We start from the raw sequence: 20,202 nt of genomic DNA on the forward strand, positions 1-20,202 counted from the left end.
TCTCAATTTCTTGAGATAATCTACTCGTTCCAGACTCAACTCTTCTGTCTGTAGCCTGCACTCATCCTATATTTTTCTCCTTTTCCCATTCATTTACACAGTCTTACAAAGAGTGATATTTTTACTATGATCTCTACTGAAGTGAGACGATAGCCGTAAAATTATCATAAAATAATAAATTCTGTTTAAAAAATAAACACACCAGAACATAAATATCTGTAGGAGTATTGCCCCTCCTTTTTCTAAAAAAAATCACAATGATATTCACATATGCTTTGGAATTAATTTTAGAACAGATCCTCACAAGAAAATCGCCCTGTTACCTTACCTTGGCTTCCTGTTTTATCCAGATCAGTATTACTCACCTAATTCTCCAGTCCTGATGCCAAATTTCCTCTGATAGTTTCCACAGTTCACAGCAGTCGCACTAAGGATTTTCAAAGGAATACGGAGCATATCCTGAAGACAATTCTGAAAAAGAATTACAAAATTGTTTCGGAGATGGCAGCATAATTAAAATGTCTACAGTTCCCAAGTCCTTGAGATGGGAAAACTCCCTTTTGGATGGGAATTCTCCCTAATTTCTGGTAACAAATTGAACTATTTTATAGTCACATCATAAAAGCCAACTTAAAAGTTCTTTTACTTGATTTCAACTACATTCCAGTACATGGTGTGCTTAAAACTTTGAATCTGTATATGTGAAAAATACGCTCTTGTTTTTTTGTTTGTTTTTGGCCATACCACGTGGCATGTGGGATCTTAGCTCCCCGACCGACCAGGGATCAAATTGGCGTCCCTGCATTTGGAAGCTTGGAGCCTTAACCCCCGGGCCACCAGGGAAGTACCTGGAAAATATGCTCTTAAGAGTTACAATATGGGGCTTCCCTGGTGGCGCAGTGGTTGAGAGTCAGCCTGCCGATTCAGGGGACGCGGGTTCGTGCCCTGGTCCGGGAAGATCCCACATGCCGCGGAGCGGCTGGGCCCGTGAGCCATGGCCGCTGAGCCTGTGCTCCGCAACGGGAGAGGCCACAACAGTGAGGCGCCCGCGTACCGCAAACAAACAAACAAACAAAGAGTAACAATATGTCTGTCTCATTGTCTCTAGGACTCTCCTTGACAAGAGGGAACTACTGGAGTTGGCTCAACTTGGCTGTTACTTGGAATATGATCTCTTTGGTTCTGAACTTTTCCATTATCAGTTCAACCCGGATGCCCAATGATAATAAAAGAATTGAAAGGTAAACATGATGAAATCCCTCATGGTATTTCCTTTTACCATCTCTTTTGGATTTTCTTATCTGGGTGGGTATTAGCAAAGATTCAGAAAACAGTAAGCAGGCAGGACCAGGGACTTGCAGAGAAAAATATACCAATGCTGTTTCAGGAAGGCAAATCTCTATATATTATTTTGAGGAGAAAATGAATCAGTCTAAGTAGGCAGAAGCTTCGCAAAGCCTTAGTTCAGCGCAGATGGGCAGCTGATAAGAAATACAGACAATACTCAGTCTCTGCTCTGACAATAAAAGAACAAAAGACATTTCCCTCTTTTTTACTCTTAACAAAGTAAGCTGTTTCTTTCTCAGGTTGGCCACACCTGAGGTCCTAACCTCCTATAATTAATTTTTGAAATGCTTTACTTAAAATATTCACTAAAGAGGTGACTGCAACGTACAGGCTATAAGTATAATGTCTAAAGGTCAAACATTACATAAAATCCAAATAATTGTACAAGTCATTCTCTGCAACCAAGTGGAAAATTTCCGGAGTCAAGGCTGGATGCTACCTGGTTTGTCTTGGTTACATGGTGATATGAAGACTGAATGCACCAAGTTAGGGAATGTGGGAGGATAAATAGATTTGGGATTGACAGGATGACTTTATCTTGGGAATATCGTGTTGCTATCTGGTGGGGCCCTGGGATAAGGGTGTGAAGCTCAGGACAGAGACTTGGACATAAATCTAGACATTGTTGGCTTGCATGTGACAGTTGGAAGCGTAGGAATGAATGAGATCACTCAGAGAAGAGAATGAGGACAGAGCTCTGGTGACCGCCAACACTTAAGGGATGAACTCAGGAACAGACCCTCAGAGACAGGTTGAGAAATTTTCAAAGCATTAAGAATATCAGAGAAATGCATTTTTATGAAAGTTGTTGGAGAAGAATACTTAAAGCAGAAGGGCTTGAACACTCTTAATATGTGGCAGATATCAAGTGAGATAAAGACTGAAAAGTATCCATTGGATTTCACAATCAGGAAGTTGTTTGTTTTTTTTTAATTTTATTTTTGGCTGTGTTGGGTCTTCTTTGCTACACACGGGCTTTCTCTAGTTGCTGCAAGTGGGGGCTACTCTTTGTTGTGGTGTGCGGGCTTCTCATTGCGGTGGCTTCTCTTGTTGCGAAGCACAGGCTCTAGGCACGCAGGCTTCAGTAGTTGTGGCTCGTGGGCTCTAGAGCGTAGGCTCAGTAGTTGTGGCACACGGGCTTAGTTGCTTGGTGGCACGTGGGATCTTCCTGGACCAGGGCTCGAACCCGTGTCCCCTGCATTGGCAGATGGATTCTTAACCACTGCGCCACCAGGGAAGCCCAGGAAGTCTTTATTTCAGTCAATAAGTGCAGTCTTGGCAGAAAAGGCTTGAGGAACGAGTAGAAGGGGACGAAGAGGACAGAGGCTACTCTTTCAAGAAGCTTGATAGTAAAGGGAAGCAGGGCTGGAGCGCTGGAGCTAGAAGTCCAGACAGGACCAAAGGAAGGTTTTGTTAGGGGACAGAGAGAATGAATCCAGGGAAGTGGTGCCTAATCTACAGGGTTATTATAGAATTTATATGAAATAAAATATGCGGTTTTTAGCTGAGTGTCTGGGATAGACTATGGAAGTGGTCCGTCAATGTTAACTGAAAAAAAATCTGGACAGGTAAGAGATACAGAGGAAGGCTCCTGAGGAGACAAAGAGATGGAATCTGGGCAGCAAATAGGAAGTTGGTTGAAAGGAGGTATACTTTCTCCATGGAAACGAAAGCAGGTGCGGCAGGTAATGGAGTGAGTGCAGAACGGTGTTTTGGTGAGAGGAACAGGAAACTGAGGACACATGGTCCCGTGTGATCTCTAGGGCGCCTGTGAAGGAGACACGGTCATCTCCTGAGAAGGAAGGAACGGATTCAGGGCAGGACCTTGTAGAGGAGGATAAAGGCTGGGAGTGGATGGTGAATGAATGAGAGATACTGTTGTGTGGAAGACCCAGTGGAGGCCAGAGATCATGACTGCATGACTGTCCACTGGCACCAATGTCCATGATTTGGTGATTATTTTCCTAAAAAATGTTTTGTGTTTTGGTAGTAGGACCAAAGAAATTTTGCGAATAGAAGTAGAAGATGGAGACAGAGAGCTTGAGGGGTGGGATTCTGTCTGAAAAACGTGGTTGATATTGGGGGGACCACAGAGGGGTTGAGATGAGGGTCACGAGGTCCAAGCTGGAGGGAAGAAAGTGTAGAGAGAGATGGAGAGATGTCCAGGAATAACACAGCAGGGGAAAATCCCTGGATGCTTGAAGCAAATGGGTGAATACAGATAGTGGAAGAAGGTGAGCGAAAAAGTAGAAGGATGGAACTCCTGGTCAGAGTGGGGAAAGGAAGGTTGAGTGGAAGTCGTTCTCCACGGCGACACGGAGCAGAACAGGGTTCTGACTGTAGAAAACTGGTTGGAATGGGAGTAAAAGCCAAACTGGAGCAGAGAAGTGATGTCCAGAAACTGTGGGGCTCAAGCAGCAGGAGTTGAACACATGTACATTGGGTCTGATGGGGAGGTCTTGAGCCAGTGGCCACAGCTCAGACAGCCTTAGGGTCTTTCCCCCGGGAAGCCTATCTTTACACGTATGCCTTCTACTGTCCCTGTGTACTGGCAGACCTCCTTGATGAGCTTATTAACAGTAAAACAGGCTTCAAGTTTAATATCATCAGACAGAGTTGACTGACGTTACGGTAGTTTTGTATATAAATATGGAGACACTCAGCTCTACACGAGCAAACTGCTTGGACTGTTCTGACCAGAATCCCTAGGGCTTTTTTTTGTGTTTTTACTACTCAAACCAGTTCTTTGATAAACAGATTTATTGGTTGGTTGGTTGGTTTTGTTTTAGGATTTTAATTTCCTTGCCCAGGAGTACCACTCAATACAGGCAAACAGGTTTCCTAAGAGTCCTACTAGCTTGGACCATATTCAGAGGTGAATATTCTCTGGAATTTAAAACGGGGTGCTGTGTAGACCTTCCTCATCTTTCATGACCTCAAAACCATGATTTCCTGATGAATGCCCTCAACACACGTTTTACAATTCATTTTGGAAATAGGACGTTTGCTCCCAGGACCTGCTTTGTTTCTCTAAGCCCGTTTATGGCAGTGAGCTTTATCTTCTCCATCCCTATGCTTTCCATGACACTCCTAGACCTGAAATAAAAGAGGGAATCTGCAGAGGGAGATATCTATGGGGATATGAGCTTTCACTGAGCTAAATGTAAACATTCTAGATGTACGGAAATACATCAAAAAGTATATATATGTGCATGTGTGTTTGTGTATATCTATGTATCTGTGTATGTACGCATCCTTAATCTTTGTAAATTAAAACCATGCAGTAAGTCCCTGGACTCAAGTACAGCTCACGGTAATTACTAAATGACTTTTGGGTTGTGTGTGTATCCCCTTGTCCCTACCTCCTGGGCGCCTGATTTTCATCATTCATCAGCAGTCCTTCTCTGAGCCTCAGTAATCTCAAAGCTTTGAAGTGCAAGAACAGAGAAGCACGCTTCTGCCTACCTCTGGTTTTCAGCACCAGAAATTCTGTGTCTAACACCTGTTTTCAATCTTATGCTCCATTTCTCAATCTTATTATATCTCTGCCTTTTCACACTTTGTAGTCTCTCTCTAATATTTGTTTGCAAAACACGAACTCATTTGTATTGCTATAATTACTGTGATTTTTTGTCTTCTCCTCTGTATTGGTTCCTTCCTTCTGGCGGTCTCTCTCTAAATACTGTTCTTCTACACAATGGCGCAGCATATGAGACGATCTCTTATTTTAGGAGTGACCAGGCAGTTTTCCTGATAGTCAGGATATAATTATGTGTCTAGAGCCAGAACATTCTCTTTCTCATGAGATAACTAGTCTCCAGATTCTTGACTTAATGAGTTCTAAGGGTTCCCATTTTGAAATGAGTATCTTTCCATACTACTGCGCAATTCAGTGGCTTTGTGCTTCAGGATATGACACAGGCTTCTTACAGGAATTTGTTTACACAAATGTGCCTCTGTAGTAATAAGATATCTCTTTTTCTCAGACAAGGAAAAGAGACAAAAATGTTGAGAAATGCTCAGAAAATACACCGGGGAAAGTGTACCCTAAAATTTCCTGTAAGGTGATACTCCTTTTCAGTTGCGGATCAAGGTTTGTCACACTACGTTTCAGCACTGTGCATGCATCTGTCAAATCTTTCTCTCTTTTCATAAACGATCATATAACTGCCTTAAATAATTCCCTTAAAGAGAGTTCGTTCCACAAGTAACTTCAGATCAGGACTTTTGGACATTATACAAATCTTAGAGAGGCAGGTAATGCCCTACCCCTATAGAGGGGTAGGTAGGCATATAGGGAATTCAGAGGTAGGGGATTAAGAGGTATAAACGATTATGTATGAAATAAGCTCCAAGGGTATATTGTACAACATAGGGAATAGAGCCAATATTTTATAATAACTATAAATGGAGTATAACCTTTAAAACTTGTGAATCACTATACTGTACATCTGTAACATATACTATTGTACATCAACTATACTTCAATAAAAAGAAAGAAAGAAAGAAGCAAATAATGGTGGTGGCACAGCCAGCACTCTAAGTATTCTTAGGACACACATGAGGTACGTGTGATGTGAATGCAGATTTCTAGACAAAACACCCAGGTTGGCTCTTTTCTGGCATTCCTTTGGCCTGCAAATATAAGATCTAATCTTGAAGTGTAATTTCTTTTAAAATGTATGTTCTCAGAGGGCAAGGCTTTGTGCTCGAGTTTTTTGATGCAGTGGCCCACATTTTGCTTGCTGTAGTAGTTATTAAATATGACTCATGCACTAGAATGCCGAGAAATGCTACTGAAACAAAAAAGATACCTTTCAAATAATTAGCCCTTGGCGGAAGGCGCTACCCATCCATCTAGATCCATTTGGAAATCTAGGGATCGACAAGACAAGACAGAAAATGCCAGAGAACAGCCATGGTCTCCAAGCTGCATCTCCTGCCATCAGAGACCCATGGAAGTCACGGCAGACACTGCCCAGGGTCCAGACCTATACAGATGGTGGCTGTCAGAGGTGACCGACTCACATTACAGATTACAGCACTTAACAAAGCCAAGAGGATTAGATGTTTAGACAATAGGCAGGAAGCCATTCTGTAGTCAACTGACTATAAATTTAAAGGAACAGCTCATTATTTATAGCAATCTTAATGAAATGGAAGGAAGAAAGAGTAAATTTTTATTGGCCAATTTAATCCAATGCTCCCAGACTACTACTAAGTCAAAATTCCCATCGGCTTCAAAAGGAATAGCGCAGAGGGACCGTAACTGACCTTTTAAAAATGACTAGCAATCTAAAATATGACACAAATGAACCTATCTACGAAACGGAAACAGACTCACAGACATAGAGAACAGACTTGTGGTTGCCAAGGGGGTGGCGGGTGGGGGAGGGATGGATTGGGAGTTTGGGTTTAGCAGATGCAAACTATTACACAGAGAATGGATAAACAACAAGGTCCTACTGTATAGCACAGGGAACTATATTCAATACCCTGTGATAAACCATAATGGAAAAGGATATGAAAAAGAACATATATATGTATAATGGGGTCACTTTGCTGTACAGCAGAAATTAACACAACACTGTAAACCAACTATACTTCAATAATAGTTAAAAATAATTTTTAACTTGATAGTTAAAAATAACTATCAAGCTCATCATATGCCCTTCATTTTCAAACCAACTGATTTTACTCTCAGAATGTTCTACTTGTACAAGGATTCCTTTTGTTTCCCTATTTTAATCACAAACAGTCGTTGATTTTATTTGCTAGGAGAAAAAGGAGAGACAGAGAGAATGAAATCTGAAAAATGGGTCGACTAAGCGAGGCATTTTAGAATGGAGAGCTGGGTACAAATCCAGAATAAAGTTATTTAATAAAATGCTAAAGTGGCCACTTATGCAAACTGGCGCATCCTGTTAGAAGCTGTGTCTAATGCAGGACTGCCAGGCATCGTCATAAATATCACAAGCTGGGGATTTCTGTGTGCAGGGAATAAGGATCATGTTCCTACTAGGGTGCGGTAATATCTTTATCATCACCACACAATATTTATTAAGGGTCTCCCAGGACACGTGCCGCAAGGGAAGACGGTATCTTTATGACAACACAATAGGTTTATGAGTAAAAAGTTTAAGGCACCCTGAAAACTGTAAACGTGAGACCGATGCCATATAATGAGTTAACATTTTTCACAGGGTACGTCTTCTGGTGGATGAGGGCTATGAAGGTCGGATTCTGATGGCACATGACATACACACGAAGCATCGGCTGACGAAATACGGAGGTCACGGCTATTCTCATATACCTACCAACATTGTTCCTAAAATGTTGTTTAGAGGCATAACTGAGGCTGCACTTGATAAGATACTGATAGAGAACCCCAAGCAATGGCTAACTTTCAAATAGGACGGTTGTTCTGAATTCATACCTTGAGTATAAAGCTTGCAGGGAACAGACAGGGATTTCAAACCCACTGTGAGATATTAATCAGAGCTACATTGGACTGACAGAGCATTTCCTTTTTAGGAGAATTAGAAGACTTCCGCCTTCTCAGAAACTGGCTATTACATCTGTACCTTTAGGGAGTTACTGAGCCTAATTAAGCCCTATTGTTTTTCCTTAACAAAATAAAGACAAAAGTACCCATATCCAAACAACGATTTACAGTCTACATCCCCTTAGTGGAGTTTTGCTTCCTTTTGTTTTGTTTTCTTAATCTGTCACCAGCACTGCATGAGAAAATTTAAAGTGTTTCTAGTTAAATTACCCCTTTCTGGAGCAATCTAATGTTTCCTGTAATATTGATGATTCTACTAATTATCCTGCTGTCCTTTAATTAATGCTTAATGAATGATATGGCACGACAAAATAGCTTCTGCAGCAAGGGGAGTTAAATTTTGAGACTGTTTTTTCAAAAGATACTGTAATATAATTACCAACTCACAATGGTAAAAATATTGTGGAAGCTTAATTATATGCTGTTCACCTATCTATATATACTGATAATACATCAGTTTTGTTGCCTGTGGCTTTCTGGTATCCAGTTTTCCTATAAATTTTGTTGTGTTTTGAAAAATTTGTACAAGGGGACATGAACACAAGACATAGTACTCAATTAGAAAAATTCAATCATAAAAGTCAAAATATATTACATAATATAGTTTAATGAATCATTACATTTATAGTAACAAAGGCCACAATTTAATTAATAATATAGAATGCAAAAAAAAAAAAGAGAAATGTTTGCCTTATGTATATTCTCTTTATTTCCTTTACCTTTTATTTGTCTTTCCTTGGGCCTGAACAGAGAAAATAACGCTTACTTATCTGAAGAAAATGTCAGATCTATTAGAAGTGACAGTCTGATTCTAGAGCCAACTCTTTAAAAGACACCCAGCCCTGATGTTTTGTGTAAATAAAGCCTTTTTAAAACTCTCAGTTGACCTGTTCTGCTGTTTATAAGCTAATCTTTTGGTTGAATCCTTTGCTATGATTTGTTACCTAAAAAAAAATCTCCAAACCCTTACTGCTAATTCCTCTTTGATAAAGACATATTGTTAAATGGAAATAAAATCCACTGCAATTCCTTTATGAGTTATCTTACATATTAGAAAGGCCAAATAGAATTAGCCATTATTCTTGATAAACGGGCTTACATGTTTTTAATCATATAAATCATGAGAGTTACTCAGACCAAGGCATTTAAACCAAGCAAACAGCACATTCAGATGGGAACACCAGGCATAACTCTTTTGGAAAGTTGAGGTTGGCTAAATAAAAGATATTTCCATGGATCAACGATGATCAAGCTTTCTGTGTATTAGAACAGAAAGTATCCAAGAGGAATGAGCCAAACAGAACAAACTAATTCCTTTAAATGAAAAAAATGCAAATGTCCTTCGCCAGTAAAACAGGCAGATTTTTCAATCTCTGTTTTTGAAATCTACTTCTCAAAGAGTCTTCAAAGGCACCTGAGAGTGGAACAGATTTTTCATTGTAATAGTGGAAGCTGTCTGATAGTTAGGACGTATCAACATGCATTTTAAATCTTTTTCTTAGATTAAAGAGATGGCTTTTGGCAGTGTACTTTAACCGGAGAGGAAGGATTTGCACTACTCTCAAAATCTACTTTACTGTCAGCTTCGGTCCACCTGAGAAAAAAGAAAAACGTTGCTCATTCAAATGCATATATTTCATAAACACTGCAAAGGACAGCTACTTCATCTCTGCAGTCCTAACAGTAACAGTCGGCCACAGAACGCAGTGAAAGTATTGATTGGCATATGGTAATAAAGAAGCCACAGACCTAATTTACAGACACATGATTTCCGGGGCATTTTAACCTAATAAAATTTAATTTTCTGGATAATTCTTAGAAGTCATCTAAATTATTTTGCTACTTCATATATTTTTGTCTTCCAAAATATATTTCAATCCAAGATAAGTCAAATAACTTATACACGTTTGTGTGTGTGCCTACACGTACACTTCTTTAAGTTAAATTTTTGGGGCTATACAGCCATTGTGCCTATGGTCTGAAGCCATACATATATTTCATCTAACATATATATATGTACACATACATATATATATGTAGCAGGTTATTTGTATAAAATATATACACTTTATTGTCGTATTGGTTATATGTGAAATTGTTCACGTTGAAATAACCTCAGGCCATGACTTGTAGTAACTATTTGAAGGCCTTACTTAGTGTCCCCTTGGTGACGCATGCACCAGCGCAAATTAAACCTATATGCGTTGGGTTACGAATAATCTTTTGTTCCAAAGAAGGCAAAAGCCTCAGTCTGATTTAACACTAAAGAATAAATTTCTCTGACTTTCCAAGTAAACCTAAATGCATTCTATTGACAAACTGGACACAGGGGGATTTTTCTAAATACCATACGTAATTACACATTTACACACTTAGAGGGTAATCCTATGATACAAGTTCAATCTCTACTTTTAAAGACTATCACCCGAAAAGAGAGGAAAGAAGATTCCTAAGAAAAAGAATGTGAAACATGATCACAGGCTTGGGAATTCCCTCAAATCCAGAAAATTCCAGGTTAAGGCTTAAAGTTGAATCATTCCCAGGTCTAGCTCTAAAGTTAACAGGAGTACAAGGCAGACAATTTCTTTGGGGACAAAGCAGCATTATGTCAATGAGACCTCCTCCTGCAGGGTAAAAATCATTCTTCCCTACACTATGAATGGACCCCGAGTATCATAATAAGCAGGTAAACTCACAAGAACCAAAGCTGACATATGGATAAGAGCAGCAAGATCACAGTACACCAAAGTATCATATATATGGAAGAAATAATTCAGTGTCTTAGATTTTTCTATAAAAATTTGTGATCTATATAGGACTTCATTCACATCGACACGAACAATAGGAATATTTGCTTTGGCGGTAGTGATCAACATCTGCTTATCTTGCTTTTAATATTTTTTTTTACATAATGTTTCTGAGTATACAGATGTGAGTCAGGTAGCATTTGAATTCCCCACATACACACAGCTGAGGCGCCCCGCATCCGGCATCCCCTGGGGTCCTCGATTCACTGACGTTAGCCACACGAATCCAGTGTCCAAACTCAGAGTAATAAGCTTAGTTTTTGCATGATCAGTCAGCATAGATAATAAATCCCGAAAATGTGCTGTATTTGTTGTTGTTTCCTCCGTGGGCTTTCCCACCATCTAATTTGATGTAGACTTCGTCTCCTGGCTCCAAATGAAGAACCACACTATTGCTCGCATAGTCGTAATTCTGATCGGCGTCTTGGGCGATCGCGCTAGCGCGCACCTGCGTGAAACAGACAAGAATTAGAATTTGTAAGAGAGAATTCTCAGGCTTTCTTTTTTTAAAAAATATCTTTATTGGAGTATAATTGCTTTACAATGGTGTGTTAGTTTCTGCTTTATAACAAAGTGAATCAGCTATACGTATACATATATCCCCATATCTCTTCCCTCTTGCGTCTCCCTCCCTCCCACCCTCCCTATCCCACCCCTCTAGGTGGTCACAAAGCTCAGGCTTTCTTTTCTTTCTTTCTTTCTTTTTTTTTTTTTTGTCATTCACACAGCATCATAAGCAGACTGGCTGCCATGGCACTGAATTTAGCACAGCCAAGTCCACCTTGGCCTTGGGGCTTTATGAGGATATCTTTGTAACAGTTTCAACTATGTTATTGGAAAGGAGAAAATAGTGCTTTCGTGAAGGTGATTCTAACAGTCTTTGTTTTTCTTTTTACTATATGTGGTAAGCAAGGCATACCACTCTATTCTCTTCCTAAATCATGACTTTTTCTAATTCCTTGTGACTCTGTGCCCAATCACTTCTTGAAACGGCCACTTTTTTGCATTTTAATGAAAGCCAGGCAGCAGTATCCTAACCAGCTGTTTGAGTGCAGAAGTTCAATCCAAATTTCTGTTGGTCCCCATGATTATTAGAAAACTGAGATCCACAGTACGTACAGACTCAAAGAAATCCCGCTCCTGTAACTCTACTATACAGGAAGCAAAAAAGAAAAATCATTTCGATTTTGGGCTTTCGAAATCTAATTCAAGGAGAAGCCCCTGTACCCAAAGCTTAACTCAATGAAACATCTTTGGTTTAAAAGTCTTCAGAGTTCTTTTTTCTCTTTGTGCCTTTTTATCGCTTAATTGTGATGTGTGTACGTAAATAAGCTATTTAATTTCAACACATCTACAAGTTATAGAAGGAACTACATTTCTATAATTTGAAGTCTCTAAAATTTCTAAATTCTTTTGAATGATCTCATTGAATACCCTTTCATATTGAGGTGGTTCTAAACGTGTGGTTTGCTTTGAGGATGGAGGTTGGCTTCTAATCCACTCAGGTTGAGCCCGTGATCTCATTAGTGAGCTGACAGACATTTGCAAACAGTCCAATTGCCCACCCATCATATCAAGTAATATGGACATTCTGTCACATCCTCAACTCCAATTAGGCTTCATATCCGTTTAGCTCTATTTTGATTCTGACTTGGAAAAAATTTTCTCAATAGGCAGACGTGTACTTGATTTATTTCAGCAAAACATCTACTTTGTGGCTTGTTTCTCTTCCACTGTAATGATATTTCTCCGAATAACACAGCAAGTGATTTAGTGGTTTTGTAAACCTGCACTACGTAATAATGCATGACTTGGGGTGCAGTATGTGAGATTTTATCACTTGGCAAAATGAGAGAAATGAGACATCAAAATTTAAATGATTGGTTTTCAAATTAAATTTTCATGTGGTACGTTCTCACATTAATGCTGAAATGTTAAAAAAGGAGAAGACTCTTTGACACTGCTGAACTTGTAAAGTAATTTGAGTAGTATTTAAAAAATTTATTCCTGGCTATCATATAGCAAAAGGAGAAAAGGGCTTAAAAGATTCAGAATTTCTTAACATTGCGCTGACACTAATAAAATGAAAGCAAAATATAATTGTGCTCACAAGCACTGACTTAAATGTATACACCGACTTGGTGAGTTGATCTGTTTTGACCATTAAGTAATAATACAATTTAATGTCATAATATTTCCTAGGAATTAATCACTCGTGTATAGGAGTTGGATGCTTTGATTCATTAATTTCATCTAGTCATTAGTTCCCAGGGAAAAAAAATCTACAAGGAGAAAGAACCGTACTCTTAGGACCTGATTTTTTTTTTTTAATGTGTGGATTTTTAATGGGTGAGAAAAATTAAAATATAAAATACTAATTAGCTATATTAGTAATATATTAACTAATTATCAATCTATGATATACTTCTCACCTATGATTAATAACCAGACACACATTTTTATTTGGTGCTTTAGGTATTTAGTATTAAGTTCTATGGGTATTACGTTTTAACACTGTTTTCTACATGAGGGCATTTGGGAACTGGGGTTCATTAAAATCACTTGATTTAGAGAAAACAGTCTTAAATATATATATATATATATATATATATATATATATATATATATAAAATGCAATTTTTATCCCGTGGGATATAACCACGAGCCCACAAAATTGTTAGCATTTTTATTCAGTAGGTGTTACCACAAAACCCTGCAAATGCATTATTACGATCCCACAGACTGGAAGGTTACCCTTATGGTTTTCACTTCCTTTGTTGGATAAAGCCAGTGTGATTGCTTTTTAATGAAAGTGATTCTCTAAGATTTGAACCATAAGACTCTCCCAATTAAAATACCTGCCATACTCCAGAGTACCTTGCGTGATTTTAGCATGCCTGCTCACCTGATCACACTCTAAAGGTATAATGGGACTTGAAATTTCAAGCTGTAGTATCCAGCCCAGTAACTTCCAACAATTCTTCCTTTAAGCCATCAAACTATTGAGGAAAGTAATGCGTCCACCCTGGAGGCTATTTTCAGGTTCCTAAATGTACACAGATTTCAGCCTTTTCTCTGACGATATGATGCATCCGTTCCTTAGCCCGATATACCCATTTCTACCTAAATGTACTCTAATACCTTTCCATCTCGTAAGTTAACTATTTAGATTCTGCTGATCTTTGGTGCACGTTTCACAGCCCCTAAAAAGATAATTCATTTGACATTTCATTAATCTTGCTAATAAATGAATAACAGCCCGCAAACTGTCTTGTTTCCAGTATATGTCATGTTCAATGGTGCCATAACTAATAAATTCTTAGAGTAAAAACTAGTCTTTAATTATTTTATAGTTCTAACCTTAAGCCAGTTTTAGTTTTTATTAGACTGGCTTATTAGAGTGGTATTACAGTGATTGGATTCAAATAGCAATATTTTTTTATTCAGGTTTCCTGCTAAATGTATACAAACATTTAAAAAAATATTTCCAGTCTCTATGGAAAGCTATCTGAGTCCAACTTTTGCCTTTAATATGCACTGTCATGGGCTTTTTAGACATGGTAAGATTAAATTTAGGTTGATGGTTTTCTGGGGAATCTGAGAACCGTGGTCCTTTTAGTGCTGTGTTTGTGAGAATGTAATAGGCTATGCGGCCTTAGCGTTATCTTATTAGGGAGGGTTTGTCATTAGAGACAATATTTATGGTAACATTTGCTAATTTAATTAATCGCTACTGATGCTCTCATAATTTCATTCTCATTGTACTTCTGTGGAATCATAAACAAAAGGTTAAGTGGCGCATCAGGTTAATTTACTGGCCTTTGATGTTTCCATCTGTGATCCTGCATTCAAACACAAAGCATAAATAAAATGGTTCTCATGTGGTTATCGTCCAGAGGCATTCCTCTATCCTAGAGTGAACTGCATTTTTAGTTTAATTTTTCTGTGCTTCCCAAATCCACTTAATCCATAGAACATTACGCTGACATGGATCTCTGAGTTTCTGTTTTATGAAAACAAATTAGGTCAGCTCAGAGGGGGGAACTGCCTGCCAACTAAGAAGTGATCAGACAAGAGCAAAATTGAAAATCAAGGAAAAACTCTTTCTTCAATATTAATTAAAAAAGGATTTGTAAAGATTTCTCATCTGCAACGCCTGCAGACCAGACTTTACAAAACAGTTCTATTCTAGATATAGAATTCCTTAACAGTAATATTGCAATAACCATTTTGCAAAACAGTCTGTGCTGAACTAGAAAATATATCGTTTTCTACTATATTTGCTTTTCTGAATAACTTGTTGCTCACCTTTTGTAGAAGTATCAGCTTAATATGCCAATGCAAAGCATGAGACATTTTAAGGTCAGCTGTTGTGCCTTTTTTTTTTTTCTTCCCCCTCCATCCTCATAGAATGTACATGCTAGGATGATACAAAGACGCATGCTACACTCCAAACAATGAAAAAATTTTTAAAAAACCAAAATGCACACAGAAAACGTATATGGAATGGTTTCCTTGGAATCTTTACCTGGGCCTCAGCATCAACATTTAAACTAATTGAAATGTACTGTTCCCTAGCTTTTCATGCAGTTGCAATTTCCACATACTTAAAGAAGTGTGCTTTTATACACTGATAAAACTTGAATCTTATTCTATTTGAATTAATACCTCTGAAAACAATCTCTCCAGCCTGACAGTATCTGCCAGACGTAACCTCTGAGTCAGAAGACAGCCAATTTGTAAATAAATGGGTGCCTCATCACTGCCTGCTGAGGGGCTGTTCACAAGTCATTTTGTTAGGGTGACACAATAGCTCTATTTTGGTACAGTGCATCATGGCCTTTTTAGCCATTTACCTATAACCGTCCCACTGCTCTGTGAATAATTTTTATTTATCTTAATATTATTTTCGTGTATAAGAACTATAATAAACAACCCTGTCAGTGCCTCCTGGTGGCCATTTTTCCTCTTTTTGTTCTATGTGACCTTAGGGTCCCTTAAGCTACTTACTTCTGAATTCCTTTAGAAGTGAGGGGTGGTAGGTAGCGGGAGGGACAGGATATTTTGTCCTTCCTCTTATACGTTTAGGGTACTTGTCTTTCACTTTGGAAGAATTCTGACACTGTGAATTAGGACTTTGGAATAAATTCTGCTTTTAATGTTGCTAATAGAAACCTGGGTTACAGCTAGAAAGGTCTGAATTCGAGGGAGAAGTGACCTGAAGCCGGAGAGCCCTTGTAAAATCACAGCTGGCCACGGCAGGGTGGGGTGGGGGGGCACTCCCTGGACCACCCAATAAGCAAAGTTGAAGCCCAGGCATTCAACCCAGACTGCAGGCTGCAAGGTCTCCCCCAGCGGCTGCTGATTCAGCGCCTGCAGAGGGTCTGATTACACTTTGAGGTAATTACAAATATTATTTTTCTCCCCCGATGAAGAGATGGGACACACTTTGGTTTTGCAATGACCGCGAATTTCTCAAGCAAACGGGGAAGTGGCCCCAGCATAACACTGCAGACCAGTGGCCCTTGTGGCAGCGCCGGTCATCTCGGCTCAGGAGAGCAGGTCCTCTGGCCGAGGGCTGATCTGAGGCTATTTCACAGCCAAGGCCAAGGCCACTGCCGCCTGTGAGCAAAAGGCTGGGTTGGAAAGACCCTCACGCAGGCGCCCTGGGGCTCGCTGGCAGTGAGGCCCAGAGCCCCGGGGCTGGGCTCTTCCGCCCGGCCTCCCGACCACCTGCCCGTGCGCCCTCCGCCTCCAGCCAGTGGAGTTTGGGTTCTGTGTCTGCGAGCGTGCTTTACGGCACAAACCCAGAGTCTCAACTTTTCCTTTTGTTAGCAGCACTCATTACATCTCCCCCTTCTTCAGCTGAAATCTAAAGCAGAGTTTTTGCATCTCGAATCTGACTATCTGTGAGTTTCCCGGGTCTGGGACGCCGCAGGGACCTTGCGACCGCCGGCCCCGCGGTTCTGCCTCGGCCTTGGACGCGCCCGGCTCGGACTCACTCCGCGCCCCTTCTTTCTCCCTTGGGCCCCGGTCTTTCTCCCCCGGGTTTGTCACCCTGACACGCCCACTCCTGGCTCCCCCAGCCCTCCCATCCCCGCCAGGGCCTGACAGTGACCCCGCACGGCTGAGAACCCCGCAGCCGGGGGTCGCTCGCTGCTCCGGGACTCCCCGCGGTGCACTAACTGTCCCGGGGACCGAACCCCGGCTTCCACCCCTCGGGGGTCGCGCGCACCAAGTGCCGGTCCCGGGCTCGGGAACCACAGTCTCCAGGCCGCCGGGCGCTCTTTGGCGTACGACCCCAGCCTTCCCGGGGTAGAACGGCGTTGCCCCTCGCTCTCGGCTCCCGGGAGCGGGGCTGCCGCGCCCTTCCTCCGCGGGCTCCCACCCCCGTGCCCGGGGTCTCCTCCCTCTCGCCTGCACCTTCCCGCGCTCCCTCCCCGCCCTCCCCGCCGCCTGCCCGCGCTCACCTGGTTGTTTTTGCAGAGATCGGCCCACATGCTGGTGCCATCCCCTCCGCGCATCAGGACGTGGTAGGTGAAGAAGTAGATGCCCGGGATGGAGCAGGTGAACTTGCCCGTGGTGGGATCGTAGTGGTTACCGAGGTTGGTGACCACGTCGTCGAACTTGAGCACCTCGTAGCCTTCGTGCTGCCGCTTGAGGCCGGCGTAGAAGGCGATCTTGGGCACCGTGCTGTAGGTGGCGGCGCTGATGGCCCCGGCCGCGTTCAGGCCGGGCGCCCCGGGAGGGCCCGGCAGGCCTTGGCGGCCGGGCTCGCCCTTCTCGCCCGGCGGGCCCGCGGGGCCCGGCGGCCCGGGCTCACCGGGGGGCCCCCGCGGGCCCGCCTTCCCGGGCCTGCCTGCCTCGCCTTTGGGGCCCTGGATGAAGGTGGGCAGGGACTGCATGAGGCCGCGGTCGGGCGTGGCGGCCGTGCTGGGCGCCTTGGTGCCCCCGTAAGGGTCGCAGACCATGCGGCAGGTGCCCAGCATCTCGTAGTGCGCCGACGTGCCGGCCGAGCTCACCAGCACCGGGATGAGAACGACCAGCAGAAGCACCATCACCACCCCCAGCGCCCCGGCGGCGATCAGGCGCCTCCTGCTGCCCACCAGCCGGCTCAGCGCGGGGCGATCCTCTTGTCTGCTTTTGGACAAAATTTTGAAGGTTGGGCGGGGACCTCCTCAGAGCCGAAAACAGCCCCCTGCGAACCCCGAGTCCCCTGGGCGGGCGCGCGCGCCGGCCGCTCCTCGCCTGCTCTCGCTCCCCCCCAGCCGAGGCTGCGGCTGGGGAGGGAGCTCGGACGCCCGGCGACTTGCGCGCAAGTCCCCGAGCAGGGGGTGGGGTGCGCGGGGCGCCCTCTCGCCGCCCGCGAGCCCCTTCGCACCTGTGGCTGCCGCCGGCGCCGGCGCGGCCCCCGGGAGGGCAGAGCCGCCGCAGCCCCTCGCGCTCGCCGGGGCCGCTCACACTTTTCCGCCGCCGCCCGCGATCGACTTTGCCGGTTTTGCCGACTGCGCCAGTTCGCACCAACTTTCCGTCTGAAGTTGCCTTTTTCTGCCTCCTCTTCTTTCGCTCGCTGGGATCGCCCTCCTCCTGCCTTTTTTGTTTTTGTTTTCTTCTTTTCCTCCTCGGCAACCACCAGAACTCTAATAGATGCGCATCCCCCAAACCCCGCGCCGGGCGTGCGAGCTCAGGCCAGGCGCCCCCCGGGGGCGCGGAGCGGCGGCGCTGGGCACCGGCGACTCGGGGAGGCTCCGGGCTGGAGCGGAGGGGCTGGCGGGCAGCGGCGAGCGCCTCACCGCCGGGAGCGGAGCGAGAGAGAGACTGAACGCAGAATTCTGCCTGGGTACCACCTGCCAGGAGAAGAGGAGGCTGACAAACGCGCGCCGGAGCAATTTATAGGCACCCAAGGCGCAGAGGAAGGGGAGCCGCTTTGGCATCTCATTGCGGCATCTGCTCTTCTCATCCCACTCAAAGGGAGTTTGGCATTACTCTGACAATGTGGGATTTTTCCCCCCCTCGGCCTCTCTTCTCCCCCCACCCTCTGCACATGGATGAACAGTGAGATTCTGAATACTCCCTTGCTGAGCCCAGCCGATGGCGGCGCTCTCGCTGGACAGATGGGGGTGGGGAGTGAGACAGACGTGCTGTAGCCTTCAGCACTCAAGAGTCACACCTAAGTCCCCTGTTTCCCCACTGCCTGCAGCCCCAGTCGGAGGGTGCAGTTGAAGGTTGAAAGGAGGGTGGCTGGGTCGACAGCATTTCTCTAATGGCTCACCCACCATCAGCGTTTCAGGTGTTTGTTCAAAATGCCACTTTTAACATAAGGAGAGCCCTCTAGAATTTTCCAGATGGTAGATGTGATTTTTTTTTTTTAACCTTATGGTTTTCCTCACCAGCCTTCCAAAATGAAATAAGATGTTTCCCAGAGAACAGTAAGGTGTGTTGAAGAGACAAAGGCCGCTTCTCAATGATTTAAATGAACGTGCCCACCGCATCAAAGCGGGGAAGGGCTGCTTCTTTCTACTAACGCTGCAGATGGTGGGTGTATACATACGAACACTTATTTACAGGCTTACAATTCTAGCAGCCTTTCAGGAGATTCAGCCACTGACCTAAGCTGCATTCACTTAAAGGTGCCACAGGCATGAGAAATAGGCACTTGTCAAGATGCCTTCAAAAGTCTTCAGATAAAGCAAGCAGCTTTCACCAAAGTACTGAGCAAGATATTTTCCTAAGGTATAGAAAGAGTCCTGTAAGTTTAGGAGCATATCTCCCGCGTGTGTCTTGGGGGAGGGGGAACAGAAGCAAAGTATGAGAGAGGAGAGCTCCCATCTGCTGTGGCAAACAGGAGAAGGAACAGGCTGGATTTATAATATTAACGGAAAGCCCCCGGAGTAGCTGTGAGGCAAGGTATCCCACCAACAAATATATAAGACACACAAGAAGGGCTTTAAATAAACAAGTAGAATTGATTCGTACATCATACTTTTGCATATTCAGGAGCAACGGATGTCACTCAAATGTGGGTGACATTTGCTTGTCAATACGGGGATGATGGCTGGGAAGATGGTGACTTATTACACACCAGGGCGAGAATTGAAATGAGAAGCAGAAACAAATAAGACTACACAGTAAGCAAACAATAACATCCCCGGCGCAGATCAGGGGCCTGTGGTCTGGTCCGTGGGCTCCACAGCACGGACGGACATCCCCTCCGCTCAGCCTTCAGCCTACACCCCTTATCCCCAACCCACCAGTTCAGTTCTTTCTTTCCTCCTTCTCTGTTTCAGAACAAAATAAGGTCAAATGAGGAGGCAGAAGGAAACAAAGATTCATTGATTCTTCTAAGAGAAATGTCAGCAGCTCATCAGGTCTTTCCTGGGAGAATCACCACTGAGGCGTTGGGCTGTGAGGCCCAGCCCAGCCCTGGTCTCCCCCATCTCCATTCTCCCTCTCTCTGGATGCTGACACAGGCCCTGCTCCTGC

At 43.3% G+C, this 20,202-nt stretch overlaps 3 protein-coding genes across 3 annotated transcripts in view; 1 reads left to right on the forward strand and 2 right to left on the reverse strand.

Annotated features, from left to right (window-relative positions):
* PTER (phosphotriesterase related) overlaps window positions 1-8,390 on the forward strand; it is a 30,259-nt gene extending 21,869 nt beyond the window's left edge. The window contains 3 exon segments of the mRNA XM_027121966.1: window positions 1,109-1,213; window positions 1,215-1,241; window positions 7,551-8,390. Of these exon segments, the coding sequence (XP_026977767.1) occupies window positions 1,109-1,213; window positions 1,215-1,241; window positions 7,551-7,761 (343 nt within the window). The 3' untranslated portion in view covers window positions 7,762-8,390.
* The window catches only part of RSU1 (Ras suppressor protein 1), a 356,063-nt gene that overhangs the window by 78,462 nt on the left and 257,399 nt on the right, over window positions 1-20,202 (reverse strand). Inside the window, exon 9 of the transcript XR_003436034.1 lies at window positions 366-471. The gene's annotated coding sequence lies outside the window, so the exon portion shown is untranslated. The remainder of the gene's footprint in view (window positions 1-365; window positions 472-20,202) is intronic.
* Window positions 8,598-18,730, reverse strand: C1QL3 (complement C1q like 3). The gene is made up of 2 exons (XM_027121965.1): window positions 17,190-18,730; window positions 8,598-11,167 (listed from the first exon to the last, which is right to left on the reverse strand). The coding sequence occupies exons 1-2, from the start codon at window positions 17,775-17,777 to the stop codon at window positions 10,988-10,990; spliced, it is 768 nt and encodes a 255-aa protein (XP_026977766.1). The 5' UTR covers window positions 17,778-18,730; the 3' UTR covers window positions 8,598-10,987.

The sequence above is a fragment of the Aethalodelphis obliquidens genome, unplaced genomic scaffold (assembly GCF_003676395.1).
Source record: "Aethalodelphis obliquidens isolate GAN/ISIS:26980383/991018 unplaced genomic scaffold, ASM367639v1 scaffold23, whole genome shotgun sequence".
NCBI lineage: Eukaryota > Metazoa > Chordata > Mammalia > Artiodactyla > Delphinidae > Aethalodelphis > Aethalodelphis obliquidens.